Below are 19111 nucleotides of genomic sequence, written 5' to 3'. Positions count from 1 at the left end.
CGCCAGAGAATCTGACTTTATTGACAAGGACAATGGCCAGGCATGGGGGTTTGTTTTTAAAGCCCCTTACTGGTGATTCTAATGTGCTGTGCAGCCAAACTTGAGAACCACTGCTCTCTAGATACTTTTGTTTCTGTAAATAACTTTCAACACCTTTTGATATAAAACCAGAGAAACTGGGAAAGCCTTGCTGCATGGCTTTAATACATCCAATGCAGGATGCATTAAATGCATTGATACTTTTACTTTACAATACACTGGGTTGGAGAACACTGGAACAAATGTGCAGGTTCCTCCAACCATTTCTTTAACTTAAAGAAAGTGTAAGATGCAAATAGGACTGGCTCACAAAGGTCCTTTTAGAAATTACCTTCTCAATCTACCTAAGTGTCTATGGATAGACAAATGGGTAAAGCAGATGTGGTGTATATATGTGCAGTGGAGTACTATTTAGTCTTAACAAGGGAGGGAATCTTGTCATTCTCGCAACAATATGGATGAACCTGGAGGACATCATGTTAAGGAGGCAGGCACAGAAAGACAGATACTCCATGATCGCACCTCTGTGTGAAATCTGAGGACGTCAAACTCAGAAAAGCAGAGAGCAGGACAGTGGTTACCGGGGGTGGGTGAGAGTGGGGGTGGCGAATTGGGGAGAGGTTAAAGGACACAAAAAGTTAGATAGGAATAAGTTTAAAAGACCTATTGTGTATTGTGACTGTAGTTAATAACAATGTATTGCATACTTGAAAATTGATAAGAGAGATTTTAGGTGAACTTACCAAAACAACATTAACATCTGTTAATTAGCTTGATTTAGCCATTGCACAATGCATATGTATTTCAAAATGTCATGTTGTGCACCACAAATAAATACAATTTTTATCAATTAAGAAAAATGACCTTTTCTATAAAACGTTGAATGGCTAAATATTTTAAAGGAAAAGCAATTTCGTCTTCAAAACATGAATTCATTTGAAAACTAGATAATTAACCATCACCCACCTTAAATCTCATGGGTCATGCTGTCATAAACAATGTCACCCTAGTGAGTGTTGGGAGTTGATTCTGTGTTTCGTCATTCCAGGCAGGAGGTGTGTCTCCGGGTGATGCGTTTCCTGTCTGAGAAGGTAATGTTAGATACTGTCACAACTTAGTGTGTTTGGATCCACAAGAATCCTCCCTTGCCTGAGATGAGAATGAATTGTTAGCAGTCCCTGGAGAGGCAGGGCAGTTTGGAGACAGGGCCCAAGAGATAGAGCTCAAATAGAGTGTGCTTTTTTGTTAAAATCCAAACAAACTCCCTATTAAAATTGAACATAAACGTTTATTTGTCTCAGCATTATAAAAACTAATAGAAAAACAGAAAAAGATTTTTAAAATACTCATATAAATATCAAGATATAGTTGAATAATCCACTGGAAAGATTAAACTTGCCCTAAATCTCTAACCTTTTATAGTCCAGGCTTAATCTCAAAATGCTTTAAGGTTTAAACAGAAATGACCCCCCTGTTTGGTTTTAGTTCTTCTAAAGTGTACAGAGAAGCATGTCTTTGCAAAAAATATTTTGATACTTTCTTTTGTCATTTGATTTAGTATTTTGAAGTTGTAATGTTGGCACAATATTAAAGTGCCTCAGCTTTTGAACAGTTCTCTAACCTCTCTTCAGTTGCAAACATTTGGTTCAAGAGGATTTTGTCTTCCTTTGCAATAGCAACTTGGTTGAGAATTTAGTAGTGGAATAATCCTTTTCTTCTTTTTCTTCGCCTCCTTACTTCTTTGTCTTTTTATTATGTGAGAGCCCAGTTTTCTAGAAGGAGTTACTTCTGTGTCTAGCTTTGTGGTAATATGTTTAGTTGTCCATAAGTGGCACTAACATCCCTTTAAAAGTTCTCATTTCTCATCTGTGTTTGTAAAAGTTTAATTACAGGAAACATCTCTTCTCTGAGAGTAGTCAAGATTCAAGTACCAGTACCAGTGAACTATCTTGGACCAGTAACCAAAAGAAGAAATCCCTAAAATCATACTCTAGTGGAAAAAAGATAAGAACCAGGAGTAGTATAAGAAGTAAGTTTGGCATATGTCTTTTGAGTCACTTTTCAAATAAATCAGTAGGTATTTATTTTTTAGTATGTGGTAGGAAAATGTGCCAAAGAAATATATGATCATGAGGTCTCTTTCCCTGCTATAATTACATTGGAAAGGCGAAATGAAACATGAAACAGAAGAATATGGGATTAACCAGCAATTAAATATGAGCTATGGATAAATGGAGTAGGAGTTCAGATGAAAGGAATCTGGCATGAGCTGGAATCATCACGAAAATCTGCAAGGAAGAGACGGGTGGGACCTTAGCTGATGCTTGGGAAAAAGCGTAGGATCTGAAGAGGAGACAGGGAAGCGTTATTAGTTAGGAAAAACTACAAGGACAAAACAAGGATATGAGAGTGACATTCGGGGCAGGTCTGGGGCAGAGAATTCATTCTGGGTGGTGAGGAACAAGGTTGAATGGTTAGAAAGGGAACTTTAGACATTTGAACATAAGTGGGAGTTGCTTTTTAGTATTTGCATGTTGGAAGGGGGAAAATGAATTTATGTCTTGTAAGTCAATGTATCCAGCATGTATTTGTTTTCTTTCATTTCAGTCTTGCCACTTTTCCCTCTCAGTAGTGGCAGTGACCATGACCACAAGAAAGACCAAGTAAGTAAATTTTATCTTGGCTGTCACATGCCCTGTGGGTTAGACTGCATTTATTTCTCAAATAATTTTCAGGAATATGAGAATAACAAACCATTGGTTTACTGGTATGTGAATCACTGCCAATAGAAACTGCAAGGACTTCTGAACATTTCATATGAATCTTGGGTAAAGATTTCAGCTGTTTTTTCATTGTTCCCAAACGTTGCCAAAGGATGTTTACTATGAATGATGCTAAAAATCTGGGCCAATTTCCTGCAAATATATGCTCTTTTGAATTTACATTTTAAAGTAAACTCATTAAGTTCTTCCCTTAGTTTTGTTTGTTGACATGTCACTTCCAAAGCTTTTAATGATTTAATCATTTATTTCCTTTGTCAGTGGTTGGGATGCCTTTAAGCTTATATAAATATTGAATAAAGCCTCAAAGCTTTCTTAATTTTTCTTCACTTATCCTTTTTGTTACCTCAGAGTAGTTAAGAATTTGGTTTTCAGTGTCTGCACTCATTCAAAACCAAATTTTGCCTCTTACTAGCTGAATTACCTCTCTCAGCAGTTGGTTTTTGTTTCTCATCAAATGAGATATATAAGGACTACAGAGTATAGTGCCACATACCTAGGGATTTTATAAAGGGCAGCTGCTGTGATTCTGAGGGTGTCAACAGCACCCTGCCTGCCCCTGCAGAAATACCGTGCAGCCGGCGCTCCAGCTATAGCTCTGTCTGCTTTCTTGAGTCAGCCTGGGGCATGTTGCCCTCTGTGAATCTAAAGGGCTCTCATGTCCTGTAAGGACAGAGGTAGGCTAAACCTGTGAGCCAGAGTAATCTCTTAACTATTCATTGACCAGTTCAGCCTGAAACAATGAGTTATGTTAGAAATGGGCCAAAAGAACAGTTTCTAATAAATACAGCATTTGTCTTAAATAAGCACCAAAGAAACATCACAGCTTCAGAAATCCATAAACGTAGACTGTGCAACTGTCAAGAAGTCTATGCTGATTTTCAATGAGGACATTGCTGGTCTTGTGCAAATATTAGTATTCTAAATACAGTTTTCTCTGTATATGAGAATAATTTAGAGCAGGGATTGGTAAACTTTTTCTGTAAAAGGCCAGATAGTAAAATATTTTAGGCTTTGAGAGCCGTACAGTCTCAGTGGCAACTACTCAGTTCTGCCTTTGTAGCCAGAGGACAGCTATAGACAACATGGAAAGAAATGGATGTGTTGTGTTCCAATAAAACTTTATTTACAAGAACAGGCAGCGGCTGTAGTTTGCTGGCCCCTGATTTAGAGCAGTGGTTCCCAAACATTCATGGTCATCAGAATGACCAGAATGGCTTGCTAAAACACAGATTCCTTAGTCCTATCCCTAGTGTTTTTGATTGAGCAGGTTATAGTTGGGGTTTGTGAATTTGCATTTCTGCCACATTCCCGGGTATTGCTGATGCTCCGGTCTGGGCCACAGTTTGAGAACCACTAATTTAAAGTTATCAATTGAAATATGACCTAATGTTCTTCTGATTCAGGGATCTGTGGTCTTCACATTTATCTTTAAATGGAGTAAATCCAATTTTTAAGTTTCTTAAAAGGATATTGGAAATGTCTTGGGTTGGACAGAGTAGCTCGTGCCTGTAATCCCAGCACTTTGAAAGGCGGAGGTGTGAGGATCACTTGAGCCCAGGAGTTTGAGGCTAGCCTGGGTAACATAGCAAGACCTTGTCTCTACAAAAATAAATAAAAGAAAAAATGTCTTGGAATTTTTGTTTTAAATGATTATGAACACTAATACTTTAAAAAGGTTCTGTATTTTAGGCTAAACTTCTAAGACCATTACGGAAAGACGTGTCCAGGCAAAATGACACCATGCCTCCGCAAATTTCTGAAACAAAATTCCCAAGTAGTTCTACCTTTTTAACTCTTGAAGATTCTGCGAAAAAAACAGGTACGTGATTTTCTGTCGATTTACACAGAAAAAATTGTATTTTGGGAAAAGTAGTTTGAGATAAACAAAACATTTTTTTTTTTAGTATCTATTGAAGAAAGTGTGAAGGTAAGATTGTTCTTCCCTTTTAATGTCTTTATTAGCAAATGATGGAAGATGTTGTGTTTTAATTTTGCTTTGACATTGGAGATCAGCTTATGTACAAGAATTGCTGGTGTTCTTCCTCTTTTAAAGAAGCAAGACGACTCAAATGATGACCTATAGCAGGCGATGGTAAACTTTTGTCTGTGAAGGACCGGATAGTAAGTAGTTTTTGTTTTTTGATCCATATAGTTTCTATTGTAGCTCTTCAACTCTCCAGTTATTGCACAAAACTGACCTCAGACAAGATGTAAACCAACAACTGTGGCTGTGTTTCCATAAAATTTTATTTATAAAATCACGTAGCAGACTATATTTGGCTTGGGGGCCAGAGTTTGCCAACTCTTGACTTAGAAGCTTTATCTTAACTCTCATTGTATTTTATTTTAACTGTCTGTATCTTTTAAGTTTATTAAGAGTAGTGATATCGTATTGTTCCCCTTTGTTATTCTGCAGCTTAGCACATTGCCAGGCATACAATGACACTTAGTAAACACTTCACTGACAACTTCTTAGTGGAGCTGCCACTGGAAGAAAAGAAGTAGAGAAAAGAAGTAGAGAAAAGAAAAAAAAAAGGAGAGAGAAAAATATAGCATTAAAGAGGAAAAGGAAGGAAGACAGCAAGATGGGGGAAAAAGGAACAAAGGGACTACAAAATAGTCAATAAACAGTTAACAAAATGGCAGTAGTAAGTCCTTATCAATATTAAACATAGGTGGATTAAATTCTCCTATCAAAAGACACAGAGTGGCTGAATGGATAGAAGAAACAAGATCCAACAGTATGTTGTTTATAAGAGACTCCCTTTAGCCTTAAAGACAAACATAAACTGGAAGTGAAGGAATGGAAAAAGATATTCCCTGCAAATGATAACCAACAGATAGCACAGTTGTTGACTATGCTTATATCAGACAAAGTAGACTTTCAGTCAAAATCTGTCACAAGAGACAAAGAAGGTTACTGTATGATGATAAAAGGGCTTACTTCATCAAGAGGATGGAGCAATTGTAAATATATATGCACTCAACATTACAGCACCTAAATATATAATGCAAATATTAACAGAACTGAAAAGAGAAATAGACAGCTATAGAAACCTAGTAAAGTTCTTTAACATGCCATTTTCAAAAAGGGATAGATCATGCAGACAGAAAATCAATAAGGAAACAGTGGACTTGAATGGTACTGTCGACCAAATGAACCTAACAGACATATGCTGGACGTTCCATTCAACAACGATGGAACACACATTCTTCTCAAGTGTACATTGAACGTTCTCCAGGATAGATCATATGTTGGGCCACAAAACACATCTTAACAAATTTGATAAGCTTTAAATAATCTCAAATGTCTTTTATGGCCATGAGGGTATGCAACTAGAAATAGTAATAGGAGGAAGACTGGAGAATCCATAAATATGTGGAAATTAAACAACACACTCCTGAATAAACAGTGGATCAAAGAAAAAATCAAAGAGAAATTAAAAAGTATCTTGAGACAAATGAAAACAAAATATACCAAAACTTATGGGACACAGCAAAAGCAGTGTTATTATAATAATAGGGAATTTTGTGGCAATTAAGTACCTACAGTAAGAAAAAAAAAATCTCAAGCAACCTAACTTCACACCTCAGGAACCTGGAAAAGAACAAAGTAAACCCAAAGTCAGCAGAAGGATGGGAATAATAAATATTAGAGCATAAATAAAAGAAATAGAGAGTAAAAAGACAACAGAAATGATCAGTGAAACTAAGAGTTGGTTTTTTTGAGAAGATAAACAAAATTGACAAATATTTAGCTAGACTAACCAAGAGATAAAGAGAGAGGACTCAAATAAAATTTGTAAATGGAAAAGGAGATAGTACAACATACACCACAGGAATACAAAGGATCATAAGACAGTACTATGAACTGGGCAAATTATTCTCCAACAAATTAGAAAACCTAGAAGAAATGGATGAATTCCTAGGAACAGTCAACCTTCCAAGACTAAATATGAAGAAATTGAAAATCTGAATAATGAGTAAGAAGATTGAATCAGTAATCAAACCTCCCAATAAAGAATAGTCTAAGACTAAATGGCTTCACTGGTGAATTACACCAGGCATTTAAAGAATTAGTACCAATCCTTCTCAAACTCTTCCAAAAAATTGAGGAGGATGGAACACTTCCAAACTCATTTTACAAGGCCAACATTACCCTATTACCAAAGCCAGATACCAATGCTACAAGAAAAGAAAATTACAGGCCAATATTTCTGGTGAAGATAGATGTAACAGCCTCAAAGAATACTGACAAACCATATTCAGCACAGTAGTAGGATCATACATCATGTTCGAGTGGGATTTATCAGTGGGATGCAAGGATGGTTAACATATGCAAATCAATAAATGTGATAAACTACATTAACAGAATGAAGGATAAATTTCATAGAATCATCTCAATAGATACAGAAAAAGCATTTGACAAAATTTAACATGATGTTATGTTTTAAAAAACTCAACAAATTAGGTACAGAAGGTACCTCAACTTGAAGGCCACATATGACAAGCCCACAGCTAACATCCTACTCAATGATGAAAAGCTGAAAGCTTTTCCTCTAAGATCAAGAGTAAGACCAAGGTGTCCACTCTCACCACTTCTGTTCAACATAGTACTGGAAGTCCTAGCCAGAGCAGTTAGGCAAGAAAAGGAATAAAAGGCATCCGGATTTGAGAGGAAGAAGTTAAATTGTCTCTGTTTGCAGATTACATGATCTTATAAATAGAAAACCCTAAAGACTTCACCAAAAAACTGTTAGAATTAAAATAAATGAATTCAGTAAAGTTACAGAATACAAAATCAACAACAACAAAATCAGTTGTGTTTCTAAACACTAACAGTGAACAATATGAAAAAGAAATCAAGAAAATACCATTTACAATAGCTCAGAAAAATACTTAAGAATGTATCTAACCAAGAAGGTGAAAGACCTGTACACTGAAAACATTGATGAAAGAAATTAAAGACATAAAATGGAAAAATAGTCCTCGTGCATGGATTGGAAGAATTAGTATTATTAAAATGTCATATTACTCAGAGCCATCTACAGATTTGATGTAATCTCTATTAAAAGTCCAGTGGCATTTTCCACAAAAATAGAAAAAAACAATCGCCAAATTCATGTGGAACTACAAAAGATTCCTAATAACCAAAGCAATCTTGAGCAAGAACAAAGCCAGAGGCATCACACTTCCTGATTTCAAATTATATTTAACAATTATAGTAATTAACACAAGATGGTCCTGGCATAGAGGCAGACACATAGACCAAGGTAACAGAATAGAGAGTCCAGAAATAACCCACACATCCAATCAATTACTCTTTGATAAGGGCACCAAGAATACATAATGGGGAAAAGAAAGTCTCTTCAATAAATGGTATTGGGAAAACTGGATATCCACGTGCTAAAGAATGAAACCTTTCTCTTACACTGTATACAAAAATTAACTCAACATGGATTAAAGGCTTTAAGATCTGAAACTGTAAAATTACTAGAAGAAAATAGAGGGAAAAAACAACTCCTTGACATTGCTCTTGGCAATGATTTTTTGATGACCCCAGAAGCACAGGGAACAGAAGCAAAATAAACCAGTGGGACTACATCAAACTCAAAACCTTGTGCACAGCAAAGAAAACAATAAAAGGGAAAGGCAACCTACACAATGGAAGAAAATTTTTGCAAGCTCTATATTTGATAAGGGGTTAGTATTTAGAATATATCAAGAACTTACACAACTCAATGGCAAGAAAACAATTCAATTAAAAATGGGCAAAGGGCCTGAGTAGAAATTTTTCCAAAGAAGATGTACAAATGACCAATGGGTATATGAAAAGGTGATCAACATTGCTAATTGTTGGAGAAATGCAAATCAAAACCATAATGTGATATCATTCTTGTTAGGATGGCTCTTATCAAAAAGATAAGAGATAACAAGTATTGCCAAGGGTGTGGAGAAAAGGGAACCCTTGTACACTGTTGGTGGGAATATAAATTGGTATACTCATTGTGGAGTACATTATGGAGTTTCCTCAAAAAGTTAAAAATAGAACTATCATGCAGTCCATCAATCCCCCTTCTGAAGGAAATAACATCAGTATCTCAAAGAGAATTTTGTACCCCTATGTTCATTGCAGCATTGCTTATAAGAGCCAAGAAATGAAATCATCACAGATGTTCATCAATGGATAAATGGATGAAGAAATGTGGTGTACACACACATACACACAGAAATATTATTCAGCCATAAAAAAAGGAAAGTCTGTCATTTGTGACAACATGGATGAACCTGGAGAATACTATGCTAAGTGAAATAAACCATACACAGAAAGATAAATACCATGTGATCTCATATGTAGATTCTAAAAATGTCGAACTGATAGAAGCAGAGGGTAGAACAGCGGTTGCCAGGGACTGGGAGGTGGGGTAATGGTAGTTATTAAAGGATACAAACTTGAGTTATAAGATGAACAAGTTCTGGGGATCTAATGTACAGCGTGAGTAGTGATGTGTTAATTTGATGGTGATAATCATTACACTATATATATATATATATATATATATATATATATATATTTCAATTCATAAAGAATAAAAGGAAATAAGGAAGGGGTATCTGAGGGAGAGCAGGGAAAGAATCACAAGATTGAGGTTGAAGAATCCTTGCCAATGTAGATGGGCCAGATGGGCAGCTACTGAAGGTGCTGATCCAGTCGAGGTACCAGGCTATTCATTTTATCTACAGAGCTACAAACCTAATAGGCATCTATGCCCAGAAAGATACAGTCAGTAGTTTTTTGTTTTATTTAGGACTGTGTTTCTTTTTTTTTTTTTGATGATGAGATTTAATATCTAGAGCGATAGTGAAATGTTACTGCTTCCAGGTTTTACTTGGTGTATTTATTCACTTGAAACTTTTCTAACACTTAGGCCTTCGAGGTCCTCACCCACTAAGCAAGTTCTCTTCCTCAGAGCACTCAGAAGATGAAGAAAATATATATAAGGCACTACTTAATTGTTGGTAATTCATCTGGTTTTCCAGAATTAATATTAAGGGGTAACACAGCACCACTTGTTTCTTATTTTGCCATAAAATACATATGTTTGTGGTCTGTTTTGTTTTTAAGATTGTGAACCAAGAGTCATTACTGGAGAGTACTAGCTTCAAACATACGCTGCAAAACTTGGAAGATAGAGGTGAGAGAATAATAAACTCTTTTTCTTATAGAATACAATGAGATCTGATTTTGGCAGGCTGGGCTGTTACATTGGAGCAGATAAAATCACTTTATAGAGTGACTATTGTCAGGCCATGGGTGAGCAGAGGTCCAGGTAGGTGTTCATGCAGGTTAAGAGGAGAAACGGGGGCTTCATTCAGTTCACTCGGGAACCAGAACTGCTTGTGCCAAGGAAAATACAGCCTGAGACCAGAATCCACCAGCTGTTCACACCTCCTCTCCTGTCTCAGAGGAGGGCATGGTGGGGGCACCTAAGGATTTGGTCTAGAGCTTATTCCATCCCCAAGTGTGTAAGTCACTTGCAATTTATAAGAAGTGTTCTAAAAGGTTGTCTGGACAAATTATTAAAACTTCTGAATTCATTTTCTCATAATCACGGTGCTATGAAAGTTTCCAGTCTAGTTCACAGTGTTGTCTATGATAATGGTATATAATGTTGTATAGAATATAACATAATGAATTAATATAACACCTCTCTACTCTTTATGGTGTTTCTTAATTGCGTGTTTTTTCTTTACATTTTAAATTATGTATCAGAAAGATTCAAATAGTTATAAATTGTTTTTCAAATAGTAACACAATAAATATCTACAAATCACCATCCACTTTGCAGATGTTTGCTTTATAATCCTTCTTTAAACTGCCCACATCTCACAAGCTCTTCTGAACATACAGTATTTTTTCAGAATGCACAAGTGGGGAAAAAAAGTAGTGGAATCAAATACAAAATTGATTCCTAGGAATTCTTTGCATATTCTGGACATGAGTCCTTGGTTATATATGTTATAAATATCTTCTGCTTTGTGGTTTGCACTTATCTGTCTGTATTTATAATTGCTGTTTTGATAAAAGGTTTTAATTTTAGTGAATTCTAATTCATCAATCTTTCTTCTGTGGTTAGTCATGTGAAATTCTTTTCTACCGAAAAGTCATATTATCATATATTACTTACTGTTTTAATACATAATGCTGTACATTTCTAAGTACTGCTTTAGGTGAATCCTACATTGTAGGATATAATATATTCTACAATATATAACATTTGTTATTGTTTAGTTTGAAATATTCTTTAATATATAACATTTGTTATTTAGTTTAAAATATTTTCTATTTTTTATTTTGATTTTTTCATTGATCTAGTGTACTTAAAAGTTAATTCTCAATAATACAGGATTTCTTTAGCTAGAGAACGAAATGTCTTTCCATTGATTTGTATTGTCTGTGTGTTTTATAGAATTTTAAAGTTTTCTCCATGAAGGGCTTATGTATTGTTGATGTTAGTTCCTAGATATTTGTGATTTTGTTATGATTTTGTTACTGTTGTTTTTAAATTTGTTACTGCTAAAGCAGAGAAATGCTTTTGACTGTTATAATCCTGCATCTGACAACCTTCTGGGCTCTTATAATAATTTCTCTGTTGATTCTCTTGGTTCTAAGTTGATGATGCTATTATTTGCAAAAAATCAGAGATTATCTCTCCCCTTCTGCTACTTAGATCTTTTGTTTTCCATTCTTCATAGCATTGGCTAGTATCTTCAGTATATGTTAAACATAGCAGTGAAAGTCTGCATTTTTTTCTTATTTTTAACTTTGTAACAAATGAATCTGAAGTCTCTCCATTAAGTAAAATATATACTTGCTGTATATTTTTGGTATATAATCTTTACCAAGTTAAAGAATTTCCTTTCCATTCAGAATTTGCTCTGAGTTTTTTTGAATCATAAATAGTATTGAACTTTATGAAATGTGTTTCCTGCAGCAACTGAGATAATCAAATGAATTTTCTCCTTTAGTTCATTTTTTTCCTTCCAAATTTATTGAGGTATAGGTGGCAAATAAACATTGTATATATTTAAGGTATGTATTGGTGATGTTTTGATGTCCATATGCATTGTTAAATGATTATAATCAAACTAACGAACATATTCATCACCTCACATAGTTATCTTTTCTGTGTGTGTCGTAATAGTTAAGATCTACTCTCCTAGCAGATTTTAAGTCCATGTACATTATTATTTACTGCAGTCATCATGCTGTGCATTAAGTCTCCAGAACTTACTCATAACTGAAAGTTTGTACCCTTTGACCAATATCTCCCATTTTCTCCACCCACTGGGCCCTAGTAACCACCCTTCTGTGTTAAGTGAAGTAAGACAGACGCAGAAAGACCAACACTGCATGACTGTACTTATATGTGGAATTTTAAAAAGTCAAACGCATAGAAACAAAGAGTAGAGGGGTGGTCTTTTTTGTTTATTAATGTGACAAGTTACACTGATAGGTATTATGTTGTCGAACCACACTTGTGTTCCTGGGATGAACCTCACTTGATCATGGTGCGTTTAAAAAAATATATACTCTTGGGTGTTTTTAGCTCATAATGTATTAATGAGCTTTACATCTACATTCATGAGGAACAGACTTAAGCTTTTCTCCTGCTATCATTGAAATCAGTGTCACAGCAGCCTGTGGAGGGAGGCTGAGCACCTCTCTCTCTGCTTTTCTGGGAAAGTTCATCTACAATAAGGTAACTGTTTCTTAAAAGTTTGGTAGAAATCACCTGTCAAATTACCTGGGAATTTTGGGGATAGGAAGTCTTTATTATAATCATCATCATCATCACCATGATTATTATTATTTGAAACAGGGTCTCACTGTGTCACCTGGGCTAGAGTGAATGGCATCATCATAGCTCACAGCAACCTCAAACTCCTAGGCTCAAGTGATCCTCCTGCCTCAGCCTCCTGGGTAGCTGGGACTGCAGGCATATGTGCCACCATGCCCAGCTAATTTTTCTATTTTTTGTAGAGACATGGGTCTAATTCTTGCTCAGGCTAGTCTCAAATTTCTGACCTCAGCCCCCCAAAGTCCTAGGATTACAGGTGTGAGCCACTGTACCCAGCCTTACTTGTGTTTTAATGTTTACCCTAGAACTTTTGATGTGCTGTGCTTCCAGAACTGAAAGCAAGCAGGGTAATTTTATTTATGGTATAGCATTTTGCCCTCATCTGCCTTCTTAGAGAGGCCCCCAGAATCAGAAAGGAGTTAGGTGCTTAGCTCCTTCATTCCATTCAGTGCTGTGAATGCCTAGTTCAGTGCCTCCCATGTAGAGGCATTCTGTATTTGCCAAGGTAACCGAGTAAGAAACTTATAAAAAACATTTAATGATGTACTTCTGCATGATTCCATATTTGAATAAGCAATTATACGTGGTCACAAATATTTGTCAATTGGTTTATAGATTTTTAAAATGCATTAATGCATACAAAAGATATTTTAGCAGTTCCCATCAGACTGAGTAATTCAATGGTAAAGAGGGTCCTTAATTTTTCATATTCTCGGCACTTGATAAACGTTGGTAGAATAAACAAAGGACTTGGCAGTGAGGAAGTGCTGTAAATATCACATAGGAGAACTTTTGGTGAAGACGCTATTCTGTTGGCCTTTATCATTCTGTGCCACAGGGTGTCGCTTCAGAGCAATGTTTAAAAAAAATGCCTTAACTTAGGCGACCTGGCTGTTAACCATAGGATTGGTTCTTGTCGAGCGTTAACAATTGTTTTTACCAGAAATATGAGTTTAAAAATGCAGTGTGAACACCAAACTGTGTTCTCTAAAACTTGTGTCTTGGAGGCCACCCCAAACAAGTTCAGAAGCTCCGCAGATTGCCAAAGTCTTCAGTTATCATGGAAATAAAGAAAGCTATGTTCTTGTGAGAGCAAGGACACACCCCCTCTGCCAGCCACCAACAAACACACGGATTTCGCATTCTTTGGAGATGACCGTTACTATGTTTGTGTTCATTTTTGCGATGTTCTCCGTGTGTAGCTTTAACTCTTCTCTGAGAATGCTGAAAAGTGCTGGTTAAAAGAGGTATGCAGTTACCATGGAAACAGAACCTAGCCAAGGACATCACTTAGGAATTGTAGCCTTTCATGACATAGCACGGGTTCCTCTGGAGAGCCATACCTTGGGTACTGGTAAAGCACTGTACCAGCATCGCCACTTCAGAGGAGGGTTCTGTGTGTCAGACTACTTCCACGTCCATGAAGTCATCCGTCTGGATGATCCTAGTTAGTAGGGTCACAAATTCCATATAATTAATTCAAGGGCTGACCAGGTTGTTTATGCTGTGTTCCTGGATTTCTCTTTCTGGTGGATATAACTAGTATCTGTGCTGGCAGATGCCCTGCTTTACCCTGGGTAGTGTATGGATATGATATGTCCAAATTCAAGCCTGTGCTTTGGGCTTTTGCTACAAATTTGCTATAAAGGAGGAAGAAGAAGAAAATAAAATGTCCCAGAAAGGGCAGAACAGTCAGCAAAGAAGGAAATGTAATGGTCATTCATCGGTGCCTAATTGAGGCTATCTGGAATCCCTTCTAAGTGGTTCCTTTGGGCCCTGACTTGGGGTATAGACACCACAGAAGATTCAGGCATGAGTGCTGTTTGCCTTGAGTCTGGAAGAGGAGGATGGAGCTGTACCTGGGTTCCTTCACTGATTTTTAAAAATCTTTTGCTCTTGAAACAATGTGACCCTATAGAAAATATCCATCCAAACCTTTCAAATAAATGAACACACCTAAATATAAGTACAGTGAGAAGAACAGGATACTAACTTGTATAAAGTACCTCTCACAGTTGAGAGTATTTCTTATGTGTTTAATTGTATTAATTTATATTTTTATTTCAAAGAGGCTGGATATTGGCTCTTCCAAGTTCTGCAGAGTAGGAATGTGATCTCTAGTGAGATTTCTAGTTTGTGATAATTCTATTATAGAATACAAATTAAGGTGTCTCATGAAGTTGATCATTCATATATGATCATTTATTTGCATATCTCTTATTACTAGTTTAGACCTTTTGGCTTTTGGATCTTCCTTCTCTCAATTAGTATTTATTACCTCTCTTGTTTTTCTTTTTCCTTTTAATAAAAATAATCTAAGTTGATATTTAAACCTAGGTTATTAATTTTTCTTAAAAAACACCTTTATTATATATATACCACAGAGCATGAACTATTTTAAGATTGACTGTTCTTTGATATAATTTTAACACAATTTTCCTATTCATTTTGTCACCTTGAAGTTGGTAACTGGTATTTCCTGCTGTGGTGCAAGTTCTAAAAATTAGTATGTTTAGAGCTTTCCCCCAAAAGTAGTTCTAGTAGATCTTAAAATACCAAATTTATTAATTTCTGTTTATCTGTTTATATAGTTGGTATTTAGGTCTCTAAAGTTTGTGTTGCTTCTCTACCTCTATCCTCACCAGTAAGAGAATCAGAATAAGAGAACTGAAATCAATTCTTGTCTATTTTATCGAGATCTCCTTTGGGCATGTCCAGTATCTTATTTGTAGGAGCTGGGTATTCCTTCATTTATTCAGCAAATGTTTATTGAGTGTCTACTCCATGCCAGACACTTTTCTAGGTGGCAAGGATATTGTAGGGAAGAAAACAGGCAAGATGCCTGCCCTCATTGGAGTTGACCTCCCAGTGGGGAGACGGATAATGTACAAGAAAAGTAAAACATGTAGTATGTTCTATATGAGGAAAGCTAAGAAAAAATTAAGCAGGGAAAGGGGTTTAAAAAGTTGGGAGGCTGTGTTGAAATTTTAGATTGGGTGGCCAGAGAAGTCCTTAGTGCAGATATATGGGGAAGTGCTATAGTCAGAAGGAACCTCAGGTGCAAAGGCCTTGAGGCGAGAATATGCCTGGCGTGTCCGGGGATCCACAGGGAGACCGGGGTAGCAGGAGCAGGGGGAAGAAAGGACACTTGCCTCTTTGCTGCCCACTGCCTGTTGGCCCCATTACACAACTCCTTGTGCTTAGTAACATCCAAATATTCATTGAGTGATTTAGTGAAATTGGATTCCCGAATTTTCAAAGGGAAAATCAGTAGTGAATAGGGTGGGTATGGGAAGAAAGAAGAAGTGAGATGATGTCATAGCTGAGGGTATAGAAAGGAAGAGAGCGGTTTAGATGGGGAAGAAAAGAATTGGGTGGGTTTTGAGACGGGGATGCTCGACAGTCCATTGGGAACTTGTTTGCCACTAGTGAGAGCTCAGGCGAGAGGGAGGGTGAGAAGCTGATAGTCGAAGGCGTGGAACTGAGGAGATCCTCCAGAGAGGTGGCCTTGGGCAGGGTCACAGTGTGGGCATTGGGGGGACCTCAGGCCTTGAGGATGGAGAAGCGGTTAGTTTTATGTAATGTGTTATGTTTGTTGTTCATAAGGCATCTTCACTCCATCCTGAGAAGTTGTGCCAGAGAGCTTGAATGAGTCTGCCCTTCTCACAACCTTTGAAAACTTCACTAGAGAACTGAGAAGAAAATACAAGGTAATAGTCCTAATAGCACTAAAAGTGGAAAGCGAACTTGCCATGAATCTGAAGGACATTCTGCTAAGTGATACAAGCCAGACAAACACAGCACAAGCTCACTTACCTGTGGAATCTAAAAAAAGTTGATCTCATAGAAACAGAGTGGAAGGGCTGTTGCCAGGGGTTGGGGTAGAAGAAATGGGAGATGCTGGCCAAAGGGTACAGACTTTCAGTTACAAGATGAGTAAATTCTGGAGACCTAATGTACAGTGTGGTAACTGTGGTTAATGGTGATGTTACTGTATACTTGAGATTTGAGCTCTTCATTATTCTTACACACACACAGTTTGGTGAGGTGATGGATATGTTAATTAGCTTGCTTGTAGTAATCACTTCACAGAGTGCACATATATCATATGTATGCCTTGAACATATATAATTTTTATTTGTCAATTATACCTCCAGAAAGCTGAAAAAAAGAAAAAATTAGTTCATTAAAAGCTTAAAGTCACAAGTTTATGTCATTCATCAATGGTGTTATCCGAAGATGCTCCTGCATCTTTGGGGAGAAGTATTTGTCATAGATGTGACCACTGATTTTAATGTCTTTGTGAATTGTAGTTTGTATTTATATCTGTTCCATGTCCATTTGCTCCAATAGGACCAAAGGGACCTATGTGGAAATCAGAAGCATGGTTTGGTTTCAATGGTAGTGTTTTCACACAGCTGAACTACCGGAAAACAATGATTTGGTCATGCTAATAGATAAGGAAGAGAAAAGAGGGGACCAAGCGAGGGACTGGAGAGGAGTTGGGGACAAAGAAGGAGGTAGACTGTGGCTGGTTGGTCAGCTGAGTTGTGGCAGGTCTTGAGACACATGCATGTACAGGTTGTCCTAAAATCTTGTCTACGGGATGAACATTAGAGCCATTTTAGTCCCCTCCTTTTTCTGTCCTGTTATTTATAAATCTCTAATGACTTATTAGCACTTTCGAGAAAAGTATCTTATCCTAACCAAATTCATTTAACTAACTTGGAAGATCTTCAAAGTCCTGTCTTACTTTCTGTGATACCAAAGTAAGCCGATTTATTATGGGTATTTGTTCACAGTATTCAATATGCGTATTGGTAGCATGAATATAAATTTTCCCATTTTAGCTTGTTCTGTATTGCTAATGCCTGAAAGGTGTGTAGGGGGATGCCTTATCATAGTTCTTGAACACTGATGCTAGCTATGAATATCACCATGTGCTGGCAGCGTCTTTTTAACACAAACCATGCACTCAACTTACATATTTATATTTAACCAAAATGTGATCATTTTGCTGTTGTGGTGGTGGTTTAGGTTAGGTACAGAAGGAGTCCACTTTATTCAAAAGATGCAAAGAAAGCACCGAATTGCATAATGAAACTTTTAAACCAGATGTACCTGTGCAGGTAAGTATTAGATTTCCAAACAAGGTGACAGATGTGTGATCACCCACCAACAGCATTTATCTCATGTACGTCACTTAGCCCTTCTAGGTTTGTGGTTCTTCATCTATATGAAGAGGGGGTGACTTAAATGCCCTCCTTAAGTCTCTTCGTGGTCTACCACTGTATGATCCTAAAACGCTATTCTTAAAGAATTTTTAATCCAATTGTAAAGACAGGGCAAGCACGGATATATATTTAAAAAATGCTGGATAAATGATGGTGTTAATATATCCATACAATGGACTGTTATTAAAAGAAATTAAATTCTAATGCATGGATGAACCCCAAAAACATTATGCTACAGGAAAGAAGCCAGACACAAAGGGACAAATATTGTATAATTCCACTTATGTGAGGTACCTAAGTAGTCAAATTCGTAGAGACAGAAAGTACAATAGAGGCTGCCAGAGGTTGGGGGATGGGGGAGTTATTGTTTAACGGGGACAGAGTTTCTCTTTGGGATGATGGAAAAGTTCTGGAAATGGATATTGATGATGGTTGGAAAACACTGTGAATATAGCTAATGCCATTGAATTGTGCACTTAAAAGTGGTTAAAAGGGTAAATTTTATGTTATGTATATTTTACCCCAGTTCGGAAACGCTACACACACACCCACCCACCTACCCCCTTATGACCATATAGCAAGAAGTACAAAGGTGCTGTGAAAGGGGATAGAGGGAACACCACACACACACACACACACACACCCTTATGACCATGTACCAAGGTGCTGTGAAAGGGGGTAGAGGGACGGTTCCTATAGTGATCAGAGTTAATCCAGAGCCATTACAATGGAAGCGCTTCTTGAGTCAGGTTCTAGAAATGAAAATTTGAATGGTACAGGGAAGGTGAGTATAGAAATTGCTCCTTGTTGGGGAGAATGGTCTCTAAATAAAGAAGGGAAGAAAGGAATGAAGAGTCAGTTTATTCAACTGAAGGAGAAAGTTTCTTGGGGTAGAATAACACCATTATGGTTTTAATAGAAATTTGTAAGACTTTTCAAATTCTTATATACATGTAATGTCATTGATAGTTGAAACAAGCCCCAGAAGGGCTTTGGATTTGTGGAATTCTCATTATCTTTGGTGGGGATACACTCCGTCATGTATTGGTTCAACAAAGGCACGCCGAGCAACCCTGGGTGCCAGGCCCTGTGCTCCACGTGAGAGCGCAGTAAGGACAAGCACCAGGAGCTCCTGTCTTCAGGAAACATGTAGTCTAATGGGGAACACAAACAATAAGCAAATAAGCAATGT

At 36.9% G+C, this 19111-nt stretch overlaps 1 protein-coding gene across 28 annotated transcripts in view; it reads left to right on the top strand.

Annotated features, from left to right (window-relative positions):
- LOC123650647 (synaptonemal complex protein 2-like) overlaps positions 1–19111 on the top strand; it is a 45811-nt gene that overhangs the window by 15399 nt on the left and 11301 nt on the right. For 8 of the 28 annotated variants that reach the window (XM_045569583.1, XM_045569588.1, XM_045569581.1 and 5 more), the window contains 7 exons: positions 1921–2068; positions 2647–2702; positions 4512–4641; positions 4727–4749; positions 4876–4943; positions 9752–9842; positions 9949–10018. In XM_045569583.1, coding sequence (XP_045425539.1) covers positions 1921–2068; positions 2647–2702; positions 4512–4641; positions 4727–4749; positions 4876–4905 — 387 coding nt within the window. In that variant the 3' untranslated portion in view covers positions 4906–4943; positions 9752–9842; positions 9949–10018. Of the gene's footprint in view, positions 1–1087; positions 1131–1920; positions 2069–2646; positions 2703–4497; positions 4642–4726; positions 4750–4784; positions 4944–9751; positions 9843–9948; positions 10019–16291; positions 16790–17038; positions 17693–17722; positions 18095–19111 lie in introns of those variants that run through there. The other 20 variants (XM_045569597.1, XM_045569594.1, XM_045569598.1 and 17 more) reach the window with 18 other exon arrangements.

This window comes from Lemur catta, chromosome 15 (genome assembly GCF_020740605.2).
Source record: "Lemur catta isolate mLemCat1 chromosome 15, mLemCat1.pri, whole genome shotgun sequence".
NCBI classification, from domain to species: Eukaryota; Metazoa; Chordata; class Mammalia; order Primates; family Lemuridae; genus Lemur; species Lemur catta.
Note: the sequence above shows the minus strand (reverse complement) of the source record. Positions and strands in the feature narration are given on the sequence as shown.